At 47.0% G+C, this 18,100-nt stretch overlaps 1 protein-coding gene across 8 annotated transcripts in view; it reads left to right on the forward strand.

Annotated features, from left to right (window-relative positions):
• Window positions 1–15,549: 15,549 nt before the first annotated feature.
• CD6 (CD6 molecule) overlaps window positions 15,550–18,100 on the forward strand; it is a 49,781-nt gene continuing 47,230 nt past the window's right edge. For all 8 annotated transcript variants that reach the window (XM_029207169.1, XM_029207167.1, XM_029207168.1 and 5 more), the window contains exon 1: window positions 15,550–15,787. In XM_029207169.1, coding sequence (XP_029063002.1) covers window positions 15,727–15,787 — 61 coding nt within the window. In that variant the 5' untranslated portion in view covers window positions 15,550–15,726. The remainder of the gene's footprint in view (window positions 15,788–18,100) is intronic.

The following is an 18,100-nucleotide window of genomic DNA, read 5'->3' on the forward strand; positions in this document are numbered from 1 at the left end:
GCCTCTCCTACCTCATACTGGTCGATGTTTTCTCTTACCCCCCGGGCATCCTTTCACCCGGACCAACGGACCTTACAGTATGTTCTATGGGTTCGGACGAATGTATAATGACATGTATCCATCATTACAGTATCATACAGAGTATTTTCACTGCCTTAAATTTCCTCTGTGCTTTGCCTATTCATTCCCCCACCCTCCCATCCCCCGGCAACCACTGATCTTTTTATTGTCTCCATAGTTTTGCCTTTGCCAGAATGTCATAGAGTTGGAATCATAAAGTATGTAGCCTTTTCAGATTGGCTTCTTTCACTTAGGATTATACATTCAAGATGCCTCTATGCCTTTTCATGGCTTGATATCTCATTTATTTTTAGCGCTGAATAATACTCCGTTGTCTGATGGACCACAGTTTATTTATCCATTCACCTACTGAAGGATACCTTGGTTGATCCCAAGTTTGGGCAATTATGAATAAAGCTGCTATAAACCTCCGTGTGCAGGTTTTTGTGTGGACGTGCGTTTTCAAATCCTTTGGGTAAATATCAAGGAGTGTGATTGCTGGATCAGATGTCCAGCTGTTCCAGCACTATTTGTAGAAGAGGCTTCTGTAACTTTTCACTGTTTTAACCTAATGACTGCCCAGTGCTTGGCAAATAGTAGTTGCTCAATAAACTTTTGGTTGAATAAATAAATGACAGACTGTCCCAAGCCAAGATTTGTAAGAGTAGCCTCAGGAAGGCTAAAAGCTAAAATAAATGGAGTCTTGCAAAAGCTGTAGATACCACCAAAATCTGGGTTGTTAAAATTTTCTATCGGGTAAGAAGTCAAGCGGTGATGGATGGGACAAGCCCATGCAAGGGCAGGGGTAATGCAGGGTGATGGAGAGAAAGCAGAGCTCTCCACCCTGGATTCTGTTTCAGTCACGTCAGTCAGGGACAGTGCTGTGGATGAGGTGGGCAGAGACTGGAGTCTCCCAGTCCCTCCCAGATACTTGAACTAATCTGCCTCTACCTCTAATTGGTAGAAGCTCAGGATCACCAGGGTGTGGTGACGAACTGCACATCTCACTCAGACTCAACTCTGTCCTCTCTTGACAAGGTCACTAAGGTGGCAGAGGTGACAAATGCCATCCCAGAGACCTGAGCTTTGCCAATGAGAGTGGTGACCTGCCACCAGTGACCTTCATGGGGTGGTGAACGAAAGGAGAGGTCCTAATAACAATGTAGCCAGCGGAGAAAAACCAGGAGAGGAAAGCAGTCAAGAAAAAATAAGTGCAGTTTCCTCCTTGCTGACCGGTCTCTATCCCCGGAGCTGTGTGGTGACCAGGAACTAAGGCGGGGTGACTGGGGAAAGTCCTGGAGACCTGCTTTGCTGGGTAGGGGTGATTTGTGTCCTGCAGACAGCAGAAGTCATGTTCTGGAGATACTTGTGACTACCACCCAGGCACGAGTTGACATCGATTAGCCACGTAATGGGCTAGAGAGCAGAATTTTAGTCAAAGGAGATGCAGAGCCGGTGGCCCATGACCGTGACCCATAAACATATGTGGTTTGGCCCAAACAGCCTTTGGCCCCATGGTGTGTAATTTTAGTTGTTTCCTTTTTTAATTTAAAAATATGTTTAAATTATGTCCTTAAAAATTCAGAAATGTTCACATGAAAATCAGGCTTTCTGGCTGCTCCGGAAATTGGGGATGGTCTGCAACTCTACCCCGGTCTAGAGAGGCCATCACTGAATCACTGAAGTGGCTCTGCAGATGTCGCAGTTGGAGGCTGGTGAAGGAGCCCTTGCATATTCACACCGAGCGGCAGCTACTGGTGAACGTGAGAAAGGCAAGGACAGCACTGTCTGCAAGCTGGGGATGTTTGGTGGAAGTGGCTTCACCTAGGTCCTCCTGACAGCCTCTGCCAGGCCAGGTGAGAGACACCAGGTTGTGGGAAGTCCCAAAGTGGGGTTTGCCTTACCTCTTAGCCCTCCAGCCCCACCTTCTAAAACCCAGCACAGTTACTTTATGTGGTTGAGAAAACACCTAGATCTAACTTCTAGTTTGCAGGTACGGTTTCTTAGCAACACCCCAGTGCTGTCCTGCTACATCACCCGCAGGTGATACAGACCCTGGTAAGCATCATCTATGCACAACCTCACTGAAACTCTGTAAGGAAGACCAGGATGCAGCCCCTGAAGTGGAGCCAAGTTTGTCTCCCAGGCCCACCCAAGGCCTGCCACACACGTGCAGGACAATTTGGATTTTTCTTATACCGGGCCAACCTATTCTCTGTACCTGTAGGGGATCCTGGGTTAGAGGATAGGTAGGAATCAAAAACAGAGCTGGAGGGCTTCCCTGGTGGCGCAGTGGTTGAGAGTCCGCCTGCCGATGCAGGGGACACGGGTTCGTGCCCCGGTCCGGGAAGATCCCACATGGCGCGGAACGGCTGGGCCCGTGAGCCATGGCCGCTGAGCCTGCACGTCTGGAGCCTGTGCTCCGCAACGGGAGAGGCCACAACAGTGAGAGGCCCGCGTACCGCAAAAAACAAAAACCAGAGCTGGCTGAAAGCATAGCAGCGGTGGAGTGAGGAGGGGCAGAGTGGAGGGAAGGACAGCGACAGCCCGGGGCAGTTCCTGGACGGCTGTGCAGGTGTCCACCCACAGCAGCTTCCTATGCCAGGGGTGGTCAATCCCAGCACGTCCTGGGGTGTAGCAGGCGCACCAGGAATGGCATGTAACCTGCAGCTGACATGTCTGTGCAGGACTCACATTCTCCACGAGGTGGGTAGCAGCACATGGAAGACCCTAGTTCCTAGTTGGGTTGTTGTAGGACAAGGTTGAGAACTGCTGGTTTATTCCGTTCCCATGACCACCAGGAGAGCCAGTGGCCTTTAAAGGAACGGAACAGAGTGGACGCCTTTGCAAGGCGATGAATGAGAGCAAGACATTCCCAGGGCTGAAGGTCTGGCATGGATGCGGACTGGCCTGTGGAAGGCCGTGGCCCCCAGGGGCAGATGGCAGTAGAGGATGCGTCCTTGCATTGTCTTCCTGTCCCGTTGGCGTCCGTGAGTGTGAACGTCCAGGGATTGGGGTTCGGGTGGAGCGGCAACACGTGGCTGATCGTTGTTACATATTATTTCCTTCTACTAAATGTCCATTCTCGAAACTGATGGGCCAGCAAGCCTGCCCCTCTTTCAGAATTTCCAAGAGTCCTGCCCCCAAGTCCCAATGATTTTGCCAGACAACCCTGTCTCATCTCCACCCACCTCTCTCTGTCCCGTGGCACTTGGCCCATTCAGGCTGCGTCCTTCCCTGCCTGGACCACTGCAGCGATGCCTTCTAGTTCATGGTCAGCATTGCAGTTGGTGTGCTCGAAACCCTGCAAGGTCTCCTCCCATCCCCTGCCAACGTCTGAGTCTCATCCCTCGCAGCTCCTTCTCCATGGCCCCTGCCCCCACTCTGCCTTCAGCTTCCAGTCCTGTCTCTCATCTAGAAATTGGCACATGTTGCCCCAGCCTCCCCAGCCTAGAACCTGCCATGACTAATGAATCCTGGTCCCTCAGGACTTGACTGAGATGTCACCTCTTCCGAGAAGTCTCCCCTGATTTCCCAAGGTTGTGTTAGCCCTCAGAGCCCCCTGCATGACTCATGTCATAGTTGTCTGCTTACTCATCTGTTTCTCCCACTGGACTAGAGACTTCTGGGGACAAGGATTGTGTCTTCTTCATCTCTGTGTTCCAGAGCCTGGCACCCTGCCTCCACAAGGGAATATACCCTGGGGTTGGACACCTGAGAAAAGGCTCTGTCTTGACCTCTTAAGAGCTGTGCGATCTTCAGTAAGCTACTTAACCTCTTCAGTTTCTTTATCTGAAAAACGGGGGAGAATAATACTCCTTATCTTACGGGTTTTTTGTGAGCATCAAACTGAGATAACCCAGCACTGTGGCCGGTGTACAGTAAAGGAAATACCTGCACTTTATTTAACTAATAAATTAATTAATACATGTTTTGAGATTGCTTACTATGTGCTGAGTGCTGTTCAAGGGGCTGAGGACACAACAGTGAACAAAACGAACACAAATCTTTGTTTTCATTGAGTTGACATGTTGGGGGAGATAAACAAATGAATAGAAGAGAAGAGAATAAAATAAAAGAGAATAAGATGTATTTAGTGTCACATATAATAAAGGCTATAATGAGAAAGTTGGATAAAGAGATGGAGATGACAGTGGAGGTTTCTTAGAGAGAGTATAATATAATAATAATAATTTATTATAAATCAGAATTTCTCAACCTCAACACTATTGACACTTCAGACCGGCTAATTCTTTGTTATAGGGCTGTCCTGTGTATTGTAGGGTATTTAGCAATATCCTTGGCTTCTATGAACAAAATGCTAGCTGCATCCCTCCACCTCCGTGTGACAACAAAAATGTCTCCAGACACTAGCAAAATGTCCCTGGGGGGTAAAATCATCCCTGGTTGGGAACTACGGCCATAAATAAGTATCTGATGTGAGAGGGTATCGTGGGCTGAATGGTGGCCCCCAAAAAGATATGTCCACATCCTAATTCCTGGAACCTGTGAATATTATCTGATAGGACAAAGGATGTGATTAAATTAAAAATCTTCAGAGGAGGAGCTTATCCTGGATGATCTTTTGGGGTCCTAAATGCCATCACAAGTATCTTTATAAGAGAAAGGCAAAGACAAGAGGTAACAAGTATTGGTGAGGCTGTGGAGAAAGGGAACCCTCACGCACTGTTGGTGGGAATGTAAATCGGTACAGCCAGTATGGAGAGCAGTATGGAGGATTCTCAGAAAAGTCAAAAATAGAACTATCAGAGGATCCAGCAACTCCACTTCTGGGTATCTATCTGAAGGAAATGCAATAAATATCTTGAAGAGTTATCTGCACCCCCATGTTCACTGCAACATTATTCAAGACATGGAAGCAACCTAAATGTTCACTGAGGGGTGAATGGATAAAGAAAATGTGGTGTATATACACAGTGGAGTATTAGTCAGCCATAAAAAGGAAGGAAATTCTGCCATTTGCAGCAACATGGATGGACCTTGAGGGCATTATGCTAAGTGAGATAAGTCAGACAGAGAAAGGCAAATACTCTATGATTTCACATATATGTGGAATCTAAAAAAAATGAATTCATAGAAACCGAGACTAGACTGGTGGTTGTCAGAGGCAGGGGATGGGGAGTGGGGAAATGGGCGAAGAGGGTCAATTTACAAAGGGAGAGAGGGCTTCCCTGGTGGCACAGTGGTTAAGAATCCGCCTGCCAATGCAGGGGACACGGGTTCGAGCCCTGGTCCGGGAAGATCCTACATGCCGCGGAGTGACTAAACCCATGCACCACAACTACTGAGCCCGAGTGCCACAACTCCTGAAGCCCAGGTGCCTGGAGCCCGTGCTCTGCCAGAAAGGAAGCCACCCAACGAGAAGCCTGCGCACTGCAATGAAGAGTAGCCCCCGCTCGCCGCAACTAGAGAAAAGCCCGTGCACAGCAACAAAGACCCAAAGCAGCCAAAAATATAAGTAAGTAAATAAATTTATTTTTTTGAGAAAGAGAGAAAGGCAGAAAGGCAGAGGGAGATTAGACAGACCCATACAGAGGATAAGGCACTGAGAAGACAGAGGCAGAGATTGGAGTGATGCTGCAACAAGCAAGAAATGCCAAGGAACTCCTGTTGTCACAAGAAGGTGGAAAAGGCAAGGGACAGATTCTCCCAAAGAACCTCTGCAGCCCTGCCGACACCTCGATGTCAGATTTCTGGCCTCCAGAACTGTGAGAAAGTAAATTTCTATGGTTGAAGTCACCAAATCCTTCGTAACTTATTACATCGGCCACAGGAAATAAATCTAGAAGAGATATGTCATCCGTGAGTGTGGTTTCACCGTTAAACGTTATAATCCAAGATTCACATTTCCATAGGAGAATTGATGAAAGAGGTCGTTGACATGGATGATGGGGACCCCATCTGCAGATCACACAGAGCTGTAAAAACTTTAGCCAGTGGACTCCAGACACCAAAAGATGTCTACAGGGCAGCTCTATATGGATGAAGTATACAGATTTGAATGTCAGGCCCTCTTCTTGGGGCCCCAGACCCAGCTAGAAAGGGCCAGGATGACATGGCTTAGCACTAGTAGGACAAAAAAAGCCTTAGGGATTTTCATCAATGGTAAATTCAGGATGAATCAACATTGTTTGAGGTCACCCTTGGCCACAACCTAACAGTGGTTGTCAAGGTGATGAGATTATAGTGATTTTTTTCTTTTCTTAATTTTCAGAGTTGCTCTACTGTGCTTCTAAGGCTTTGATTGTTCACAAAGGTCACATTTGGTATCAGGGGTATCATTCTGCTCAACTCCAGGCTGATCAGACCCAATATGGAGGGTTGGGTTCAGCAGGTACCACATTAAAATTTCAGTGGGGAGTGATCAGGAGGGGGCGTGGACTCGAAATCCTGCCCATGGGAGAGGAAAGACACCTGGGCATCCTGTCCCTGTTGTCAAATCTCCACAAGGCTGCTCCTTCAAGAGGGCTTACGTGTCACTGGCAATGCTTGGGAGAAGAACAGGATATTCAAAATGCTGGTTTTCAGCTCTAAGTACCATAGCCCTTCCCACCGGACCAGCAGTTCTCAAAGTGAGGTCCATGGAACCCTAATGGGTCCCTGAGACCCTTTCAGGAATCTAGGAGGGCAAAACTATTTTCATAAAGAAAGTAATTTTGAGATAACCAACAAGGACCTACTGTATAGCACAGGGAACTCTACTCAATATTCTGTAATAACTTATATGGGAAAAGAATCTGAAAAAGTGTGGATATATGTATACGTATAACTGAATCTCTTTGCTATACACCTGAAACTAGTACAACATTGTAAATCAACTATACTCTACTATAAAATAAAAATTAAATTAAAAATTTGAAGTATGAAGACATAATTTGCCTTTTTACTGACATAATTTGCTTGGTACAGAAGCAGTGATGGGTAAAACTGCTGGTGTCTCCGCATGAATCAGAGGAGGGACATTAAAGTTTACTAGTAGCCATTGAATTCTTCACCCCCATATGCACCCAGAGTAAAAAAAAAAAATTTGCTAATTTTACTTAAGCATGTCTTTAAGGAAGCAATTAAAGTGATTAATATGATTAAATCACATTTCTAATGTACCCGAATTTTTAATATTCTACATGACAAAATGAGCAGCATAATATCATAGTAATGTATAAAACACTTCTGCTGAATATTATGGTATAGTGGTTGCCTCTGGGAAGAGCAATTGTGCTATTGCTTGCTTTGCCAGCTGAACTAGTTGTTTTTTTTTTTTTTCATGGAACGCCACATTTACTTGAAACTATGGTAATTCAGACTTAAGGACTGGCAGACAATTTTTTGAAAATCAATGAAGTGAGCTTGTCACTTCAGAGAAATCAGCTGACAGTATTTGTTGCCAACGATGAAACTGGAGCTTTTAAGTGAAAACTGAAATTTTAGAAAACTTGTAGTAGCCACCATGATCTTGACAGCCTCCCAAAACTTAAAGTTTCCTGATGGGATCAGAGATGATATTAATGAATGTGATTTTCTTTTACATTGTATAATGAAGTATGTCAGCCTCTGGAAGTTTCCTGATGGGATCAGAGATGATATTAATGAATGTGATTTTCTTTTACATTGTATAATGAAGTATGTCAGCCTCTGGAAGATGTACATAACTCTGTGAACCAGTATGTTCCAGAATGACTGATGCGTGTTATTTCAAAATCACGCATGGATAAAAGATCCATTCGGGTGCAAGACAGACCAATGGATTTTTAGTTTAATAGTGCATTAAAGTTCATTGATATGATTTCAGATTCCATATTGCAGCTAACCTTTAGAAACTATCACTTAAGTTTTGTAGTAGTGTCAGAGAAGACTATCTAAAATTACCTAAAAAGACAATTAAAATACTCCTTCTTTTTCCAACTACATATCATGAGGCCACATTTTTTCCATATACTTTAACCAAAACAACATATCTCAGCAGATTGAATGAAGAAGCAGATATGAGAATCCAAGTGTTTTCTATAAAGCCAGTCACTAGAGAGATGGGTAAACATGCAATACAATATTACCCTCCCCAATAATTTTTTTTTTGGTTTGGAGTATATATTAATGTTTTCATAAAACGTGTTACTTATGTTGCTATGTAATGAGTTTATTGTTGCTATTTATTTACCTTTTTATTGAGGTATAGTTAATTTACAATGTTGTGTTAGTTTCAAGTGTACAGCAAAGAGATTTAGTTATACATATATGTATTCTTTTTCAATATTGTTGCTATTTTTGAGCAAATTACATATTTTAAATTTCTCAGTTTAATTTCTAATATGGTAAATATGGGCAGATATAATCCACATAAACAAAACTTCTTTGGCGTGCTTGATAGTTTTTAAGAACATCAAGAGATCTTGAGACCAAAAGAGGTTGAGAGCTGCTGCCCTATTTGTGCTGAACGATGGCAGAAAAACCACACAAAGATTTGGGTGGCTGCCAAACTGAGGAAGATTTGGGAGATCCAAAGGTCTGGGGCGTGCTGGGGCATTGCCTCTAGGGTAAAGAACAAGCTTTGCACCTTACATACCCTACCACTAAGAACAGCACAGTACATGGTGGACCTCTTTGGATTTTGGAACATATATCACCTTTGGGGATTCTGTTCTGACTACTTCTCACGTGACCTGGGGAGCTGCTCATTCTGAGTGGGGCTCAGAGCAAGAGAATGTTCTTGTAGCAGGTTCAGGCAGTGGTGCAAGCCATTGTGCCATTCTGTCCCTAAGACCCATACAGTTTAATCATGCCAGAGACACCAAGGTGGATAAGGATGCTGTGTGAAGTCTCTGGAAGGCTCTAATGGAGGAGAATTTGCAGCACAAACCTTTAGGGTCCTGGAGCAAAGCCATGACTCCTGCCACAGAGAACCACTTGTCATTTGAAAACCATCTCCTGGTATGTCACCGGGCCCTAGTAGAGATTGTGCCTGATGATGGGTCACCAGTGACCAGGCAACCTGAGGGCCCGTCATGATCTGGGCATTATCATACACACCAGGTTGTAAGATCCAGGGAGAGGGTAGCAGTGATTCACTGTACAACAGCTTCAGGCCCAAAGAGGCCCAGAAGGTGCAAGTTAGTTACATGAACAGAAGGTTCCCACCTCTGTGGTCTCCATGTTTCTCTTTTAACTCATACCTCTGGCCTCAAGGGAGCTGCCCTTGCTGGAGGCAAGCCTCAGGCCTGGTTCACAAATGGGACAGCACAACGGTTGTTACTAACTTGAAATGGACAGAAGCTGCCTTAAAACCTCACTTAGAGGTGGTCCTAAAGGATAACGATGAAGGGAAATGCTCCCAGCAGGCAGAGATGTGAGAGTACGTGGAAGGAAAAGTGGCTGGAGGTGTGGGTATACATGGACTCCTGGGCAGCAACCTGGAAGGAACATGACTGGAAAATCAGAGATAAAGGTATTGGGGTAGATGAATAGGGACCTGTCTGTGGGAGTGAGCATAAAGCATGCAGTTCTTGATGTCTTATGTTAATGCCCAGCAGGGAAGGTGTACACAGGGAGACCTCCAACACGCAAGGGGGCATGATGTCTTTTCCTGCAGGTGTTTCCTGCAGCGTCTCTCCTTTGGCCACACCGGTGCTGCTGCAGTGGGTGACAGGAATGGAGGCCACATGTGGGGTGGACATTTCTGAGGACCATCTCGTAAGTCTGAGATGGAGCACGAGTTGCACATAGTGTGACCAACTCAGTGGTGCATCCTTTTACTGACTTTCCTTCTTTTCCGATTTCACTGCTTCTTGTTCCTCTCTCTGCTCCCTGGGATCCCATTCGCAAATAACCTACCTGCAAGCAAAGGCTCTATAAGATATTACCCTATTTAAAATTATAACCTCTTCCTGGCACTGCTAACCTCCCTTACTCAGCTCTGTGTCTTTTCTCCATATAATTTACTTATTTATTATGTCTACTGTTTATTATGAGACTCTCCCACTAAAATGTGAGCTTTATAAGAACAGGAACATCTGTTTGTTTTGTTCAGAGCTGTGTGTCCCCAGCACCTAGAACACATGATAAAGTTGTTTGAATGAATGGCTAAGTGATTAAGGCTAATGGCATGTACATCAAGGGGCTGAATATTTAGACTGTGGTAGAGAACTCTGGGCCTCAGCAAAGACAAGGGTTGGCTGTGGCTGCTTTGAAGATTGTGGTCAGGACTCAGGAGTCTCAGGACTTGAGACTCAGCAGTAGGCTTGACTTGGACTGGGGGCAGGGCTGGTCCAAAGTTCAGAGCCCCACGGAGCCAGAGCCTTTCCAGGCAGAGGTGCTATGTTTCAGCCCAAGTCTTTATTGTTGTCTAGTGACAACTCCCCCCACCACCACCCCCAGCAAGGCTGAATTGCCTGTGGTGAGAGGCAGGGTCTTGGGTCAGACAGACCTGAGTTCAGAGCCCAGCCCGACTACACTTAGCTGTGGGAACTTGAGCAAACTACCTCTCTAACTTCAGTTTTCTTGTCTGCAACGATGTGTTAAGGCTGGTACCTATTTAGTTGGGTTGTTGTGAGACTTGAGGGGGGAATTCCATGTCAGGTGTTTAGTACAATAGAAAGTGCACACTAAGTATAGTTGGCATTAAACTTTCCCCTGTGTCACATGGCGGGGGCTGCAGCCCCAGGGCCTCCCTTCCTTCTGGTCAGAGTCAGATTTCCCTCAATAATGTTGCTTGTTCTTCTCTGCTGGGCCAAGGGCAGGAGAGAGATTCAGTATGGATGAGAAATGCCTGGTTGTCCACATGATGCAGAAAGATAAGGTGTTCTTGCAAATTGAGTTTAAAAAGTCCTGGCTCCAAGAGTTCTAAAAATGAGCACATAGATTTGGGCAGCCAGCTGGGCACATCTGCCAGCTTCCTGTTCAGAGTTTTGTGTCCACGAAACATAGGCTACTTCAGGTGAATCATGTGAGTTCCCAGTGATGCTTCCACCATGTGGTCCTCCCTCCCCTTACCCTGTACCCTCTGCCAGGAGCACCCTTCCTGCCACCCTACACCTGTCTCTACCTGCTGAACCTACCCATCCTACTGTTTGTCCTGCCTTTCTTATTTCATTTCTTTTCCTTTCCTTTCTTGGTTTTATAGAAGCCTTTCCCCACTAATTGTTCCACATTTAACACGCACATTTAATTTAACAAAGTTAAAAGCTACTCAAAAATTTGTGTTCCTGCAAGTAATAGACCTTTTTTTTTAAAACTCTGATCACTCCTTAGTAATTCCTTTGCTGTTGTTTCCTGATTCTGTTTTTATCTTTTTTATTTTCCTAACCCAACAAATTAGACATTCTTACAATTATTTTATACCACTGATGCCTATTTAATTTATCTCCATGTTCACATATTCCTTTGGTCACTATTCCTACTTGAATCTTATACTTTCCTTCTGGGATTATTTTCCTTGTCCTCGAAGAACATCTTTTAGAATTTCCTTATGTGAGGGTCTGTTGTAAATGTTTTCATTTTTTATCTGAAAATGTATCTGAAACAAACTCAAGCTTAACAGTTATTTTCTCTTTGCACGTTGAGATGTTATTCCACTGTCCTCTGGTTTCAATTATTGCTATTAAGAAGTTAGCTGTCTGTCTACTTTATAGTTCATCTTCTCTTCAGTGATTAGCAGTTTCACTACTGTAGGTGTTGGGTGCAGATTTCTTTTTACTTATCACACATGGATTGGGGGAGCTTCCAGGATCTGAAGATTTTGTCTTTCATCAATTCTGGAAATTTTCCATTTAGACCTATTCAAGTCCTTGTTGCATCTTCTATATCTCTTAATCTCTGTTCCCCATTTTCCATCACTTTGTTTCTCTGTGTTGCATTTTCCATAAGTTCTTCAGATATATTTCCAGCCCATGAGTTCTCTGTGTAGCTACGTTATTCTGCTGTTTAATCTGTCCATTGGATTGCTAGTTTTTTTTGAAGATTATATTCATCATTTATAGAAGTACTATCTTGTTTTTTTTTTCAAATTTTCCTAGTCATTTAAAATAGTCTCATTCCTCTTTTTAGGATCAAGTACAAGGTTGAAATGTTCCTTCTTTCGGGTTTCATGCAGCATGGTCTGGGGAGGAACTGGGCACCAAGTGGGGCTGAGGAGGTGACCCAAACCAGCAGGTCAGCCTAGCCCTGGGTCCAGCCTCAGCCTGAGCTCCACCTTGGTCCTCAGCATTCCACATGTTTCTTCCCCTCCTCCCCAGTTCCATTGGGAAAGTCCAAACCTCCAGATATACTTCTCCTTACAAGACTATTGATTGACCTGGCTGGAGAACCTGAGTGTAAATCAACATCAGTCCAGGGGCCCAGTGGTAAAGCAGAGCCCATGTCTGTCTGAAGTGTTTAGCAGACGGGGTGAGTTTTAAAAATGAATGATACTAAAAAAATAAAATAATCTCATTCCATATATATACCAGTGATAACTAACTTTTATTTCTTTAGGCATATGAAATATCCTTATTTTATATTATGTATACCATAATTCCAATATGCAAAGTTTTTGAAGGTTTGAGTCTATTATTTATTGCTATGTGTAATTCTCACTTAAAATGACTTGTTGTGATGGTTAATTTTATGTGTCAACTTGACTGGGCCATATGCCCAGATATTTGGTTAAACATTATTCTGGGTGTGCCTGTGAGGATGTTTCTGAATGAGATTCACATTTGAATTGGTAGGCTGAGTGAAGCAGATTGCCCTCCCCAATGTGCATGGGCCTCGTTCAGTCCATTGAAGGTCTGAATGGAACAAAAGGACTGAGTAAAAGAGAATTTTCTGTCTCTCTCTGCCTTTGAGCTGGCATACTGATCGTATCCTGCCTTTGGACATGGACTCAGACTGTAACTTACAGCATCAGCTCTGTTGGTTCTTAGGTCTTCAGACTTAGACTAGAAATACATCACCAGCATTCCTGAGTCTCCAGCCTGCCAACTGAGATCTTGGGACTTCTTAGCCTCCATAATCACGTGAGCCACTTCTTATAATAAATCATATATATATATCCTACTAGTTCTGTTTCTCTAGAGAACCCTGACTAATACACTTGTATCTTGCATTTTATGATTTTTTTTGGCATATGAACTCATGTTCCTGTGAAACTTTTCTGTGGGGGTTCTTTGAGGCCTAAGTTTAAGGTGTTACTCCAGAGAGGATTTTCCTATTTGATTCTGCTGAGTACCTAGGGAACAACTATCTACTTTCTTTAAATTCTCCCGTTGTTTTTGCTTGTTTGTTTGTTGTGCTGTTGCCACACACGTGCTGTGAATTCCACCTCCAGGCCCATTTGGGGCCAGGCTGGTGGTTAGGAGAATTCAGGGGTGACGTTCCTTTTTCTTTCACTCAGTATCAAGGCTGAGCTTAGCAAGTTCTCCATCAGCCTCCTTCCAGAGGTTTTCCTCTCCTAGGTCATCCACTGTGGGTGTTACTTTTCATCATTTTGCTTTAAGTGGGAGCTACTGATTCTGCTTTTCACTTTGCTCAAGCTCTAGGTTTTGACCCATTAAACTGAAGTTCTTGGCCACGTGGGATCAGCAGGTACCACAGAGCAACCTCTGCTTATGCTCTCAAGGGATCTCTTTGGATGTTTGCTTTTTGTTGTTTCTGGCCTCTGATAATTATCCTTAATTTCTTGCCACCTCTGCTAGGCATTTCTAAAGATGCTTTAAAATATTTTTATCCAACTTTTTTTTTTTTTTTTTTTTTTTTAGTGGTTCGTTTCAGGAGAACTTTCCAGCACTTGCTATCTCCTGTATTGCCAGAAACGGAAGTCTAGACGTCTTTCCTGTGCAATCAAACATGTGTCTCTCAGGACGCTGCTTATCAGCAGGAGACCACCCACTGTGTCCATCCTACCCTGGCCTGCGGTTGGTCACCTGTGTTCGTGAACTACCTGCTCTTTGAGGGCAGGGCTGTGGTTTCCTGTCTTCCTCCTGAAGAGGTCTCTCTAAGGGTAGGTTGAATGGAGTTGAGAATGGAAGTGGGAGGTATCCACCTGCTGCCTGTGCTACCAGAACCTTCCACAAGAGGGCAGCCTCAGCTCAACTCCATCCACCCCGCAGGGAGGGGCAGGAGGGGCCCGGTTCCCTGTGGCTCCAAAACCTGTAACTTCAGATACCCCCTCTCCATTCCACAGGGCGGGGAGGTGAAGACAAGCGAGGATGAGGGAAGTGTCAAGCCAGGCCAGGTGAGTCTGAGATGGGGTCGTGATGGGGAAAGGTCAGGACAGAACCAACCTCCTCTGGACTCAACTTCTTCAAGGGTTCTGTTTGGATGACCAAATTAAGTGACCTGTTCGTTCACTCAGCAGCATTTGTTCGGCATCAACTGTAGGCCCCACAGGGAGTGCAGTGGTGAATTAAACACCCTTGGGGCTTCCCCGGTGGCGCGGTGGTTGAGAATCCGCCTGCCAATGCAGGGGACACGGGTTCGAGCCCTGGTCCGGGAAGATCCTACATGCCGCGGAGCAACTAAGCTCGTGAGCCACAACTACTGAGCCCACGTGCTGCAACTACTGAAGCCCGCGCGCCTAGAGCCCGTGCTCCACAATGAGAGAAGCCACTGCAATGAGAAGCCCGCGCACCGCAACGAAGAGCAGCCCCCGCTCGCCGCAACTAGAGAAAGCCCGCGTGCAGCAATGAAGGCCCAACACAGACAAGAATAAATAAATTAATTAAATAAATTAAAACAAAAAAACCCACCCTTGGTCCCTGCGTCTTTCCCAGTGTCCACTGCAGCCCAACTGGACAGCTCAGCGTTTCCCAAACAGCCCCGGGCGGCCTGCCCCTGCCCCTTTGCTGCTGCTGCTGCTTCTGGCCCAGCGGCGTCTGCCCGTCACTGCCTGTTGAAATCCTGCTTATCCTCCGGGGCCCGGCTCCCGTGCCTGCTTCCACAGAGCAATGAACCCTCAACCCAGGACCCAGGGGAGCAGGGACTGGAGCCTTCTGCACCGTCGCCGGGGCCGGTTCCAGCCTGCAGAGGAGGTGGGGAAACCATCTATCAGATCCTTCCTGCTTTACCATTCTCTGAGGGGAAGTGGAGGTGCTCCCTTTTGAAAGTGCAAAGCCACGTCCTCCTTCTTCCCAGCCATCTTTGCACCTGAAAACAAGGTAAAGCTTGGGATTCAATCCCATGAGAGCCAGATTCCATGGACTAGGACAGAAATGGGTCACTTATCCACTCTTCTAATATGTACTGATGGAGCGTTCTACTTACTATGTACCAGGTCTCCAGAAATGAGGCATGGCCCCTCTGCTTCCCTCTTCCTTAGGAGACCCTTGAGGCCCCTGTGTGTGTGTGTGTGTGTGTGTGTGTGTGTGTCTCACTCTGCGGCTCTTGGGGTTCAGCCAGGCTTGGGGAGCTCACAGTCGAGGCAGCTGAGCTCTCCTTGCCTATATTACCAGCCTTGCTTCCTGGAGACCGAAACCACAAGTAGAGCACAGAGGCGTGAGAGACACTCACAGGCTGGGTTTGGCCGCATGCGTGCAAAGGGGTGCTGTCTCCTGATGAGAGAGATACACAAACGGGAGCAGCTAAGGGCAGAGCCGCTGCGAGGGGCACTCGGTAGCCTGCCCACCTTCTGGCCCTAGGATGGTGCTTCCCACTGGCGGGCAGGCATAGCGGTCGGAGATGACACCAGACATAATGCTCTTCTTCGTGGTTGCTGGATTGCTGACGGCAGCTCTCTCAGGTAGCCCTCTCCCCACCTCCTGCGCTCCTGCAGGATAGCCTGGGACCTGCCCTCCTGGCTCCTTTTCTGCTTCTTTTCTCACACTCACCTGTCTGGAGCCTTTTAGCCAAGACTATACTCTGGTACCAGGATGGTCCCAGCTGTGTCAACAGCATTAGGGGCCCAGAGAGGGTACAGGGACCCCCGTGAGGGGCTGAGGCTGTGCCTGGGCAGTGCTAAGAGGACCCCTGAGGGTCAGATAATGCGGGTAGCATGTGGGGTGTCTTACCAATGGGCTCCCAGGCTCACAGGAGGGAGACACCTCCCACCCACAGGCTCAGGAACCCCTGCATCCTTATTTCTTGCCAACTCTCAGGAAGGAACCGTTTGCCTTCCAGAGAACTAGGGCCACTGACGATCATATTTTCAACCCCAAAGCTGAGGCCCTGGGTTCACCAAGCTTGTACCGCTCACAGCAGAGCCGTCCTGAAACAGAATTCGGGAAGCTAAGCAGAGATGGGGACAGCTGGCCGCTGGTTGCTCCACTGGGCGTAGTTTAGGGCACAAATGAACAGAAAAGCTCTTGAGGCTCAGATCCTCCCTGATCCTGAGCCCCGTCTGGGTGCCCAAACACCCTCGCAACCTAGGCCAGGCATCAGGTGGCAAGAAGTTTGGGGCCCTGGGCTGTGCTCATCGGGTACTTGTTGGCCCCTGTGGAGTGCAGGGTCCAAAGGGGCAGGAGCTGGGCAGGAGATGCTCTGGGCCCTCACACTGGGGGATAAGGAGATGGGTATGGAAACAGAATTCTGGACCTGGGAGTCTGGGTCCACCTGGCAGTAGAGATGCTAAATGCTTTGAGTGTGGTGTTAGGGAGACCCAGGAAGGCCCCATCAGGAAGCCTGGAGCATTCGGGGAGCCATGGGGGGCTCTTCTCTCTGCCTCTGTCTATCTAGAGGCACGTGCTCCCAGCCTCCTGACCTCACACTGGTTCAAGGAAAGCCGTTTAGCTCTGGGATCAGGAATTTGTGCTCTTTTGGCCCCATATGGGCCCGGAAGAGAGGCTTTGCCTGTCTCACTCTACCAGGAGCCCCTGGAGCTTGGCCACTTTCTGCCCCCGAGATGAACAGACAGATGGTCCGAGACTGGGGCCCTCGCTCTGCGTCTCCATCCTCTGTTCTCCATGAGCTGCCAGCCTCGGCTCAAAATTAAGTCTGGGTCTGAGAGGTCTGCGGACCGGCCCCTGGGCCCCGGGATCTGGTCTTGAACAGTGCCTGAAGAGTGGTGGGAACGTGGGCTGGGCAGAGCCCAGGAAGGTGAAGCAGAGGGTCCCTTGGGGCCCAGTTCCTCACACATCACCTTGTCTCTGCCCGGCCCACTCCACTCTCAGGATAGTTATTTACTAACTTCGTGTTTTCAAAACTGTACTTACAGTCAGTTGACTCACTTGTTACTAATACAAGTTCAGTTTTGAAAGGAAACTTTATGTCACAATTACAAATGGAAAACTGACATCATTTGCCACAAATAAAAGGTAAAGGTAAGCATAAAAATAAATGGCGGCGAGGGCTTCCCTGGTGGCGCAGTGGTTGAGTCCGCCTGCCGATGCGGGGGACACGGGTTCATGCCCCGGTCCGGGAGGATCCCACATTCCGCGGAACGGCTGTGCCCGTGAGCCATGGCCGCTGGGCCTGCGCGTCTGGAGCCTGTGCCCGCAACGGGAGAGGCCACAACAGTGAGAGGCCCGCGTACCGCAAAAAAAAAAAAAAAAATGGTGGTGAAAACCAGTTCCTCTGATGTGTTAGTAAAAAGTTAGAAGAATGTAACGGCCCTTGAGCCTGAAGCCTTTGGCAGCCCTCTTTGTTAAAGGGAAGATGAGGGGATGATAAAGACATCCTGCCTCCAAATTGTTATTTTCTTCTTGACTTTTCAGGGGGTCTGAAAGCCCTTTGGGCGGGAATAGTTTCCTCGCTATGCGATTTAATGGCATTAAATGCTGCTCCCTTCGACCCTCCTGAGGGTGCGCAGTGGTATAGGTCCTAGTGCTGGGAAATAGGGCCTGGCAGGAGGGGCACTCTGGGCAGAAGGGAACTTGAGAAAAGAAAAGGAAAGAAAGAAAAACAACTGGGAAGAGGAAGGAAGGAAAGGGAGCTGGGAGAATGAGGTCCATAAGGGAGCTCCAGGGCATCACCCTGAGGACTGCACGTGGCCTGGGCGGGTTACCAGGCTGTGCCCTCAGACCACAGGCACGTGGAGTCTGGCCCTCCTGGGTCCTGGTGGACCCGGCCTCCCCTTTCCTACTTCCCTTTGCAGTCTCACCTCCAGGCTCCCTCCTGG

This window comes from Monodon monoceros, unplaced genomic scaffold (genome assembly GCF_005190385.1).
Source record: "Monodon monoceros isolate NGI ecotype Baffin Bay Population unplaced genomic scaffold, NGI_Narwhal_1 Super_Scaffold_7, whole genome shotgun sequence".
In the NCBI taxonomy this organism is placed as follows: domain Eukaryota; kingdom Metazoa; phylum Chordata; class Mammalia; order Artiodactyla; family Monodontidae; genus Monodon; species Monodon monoceros.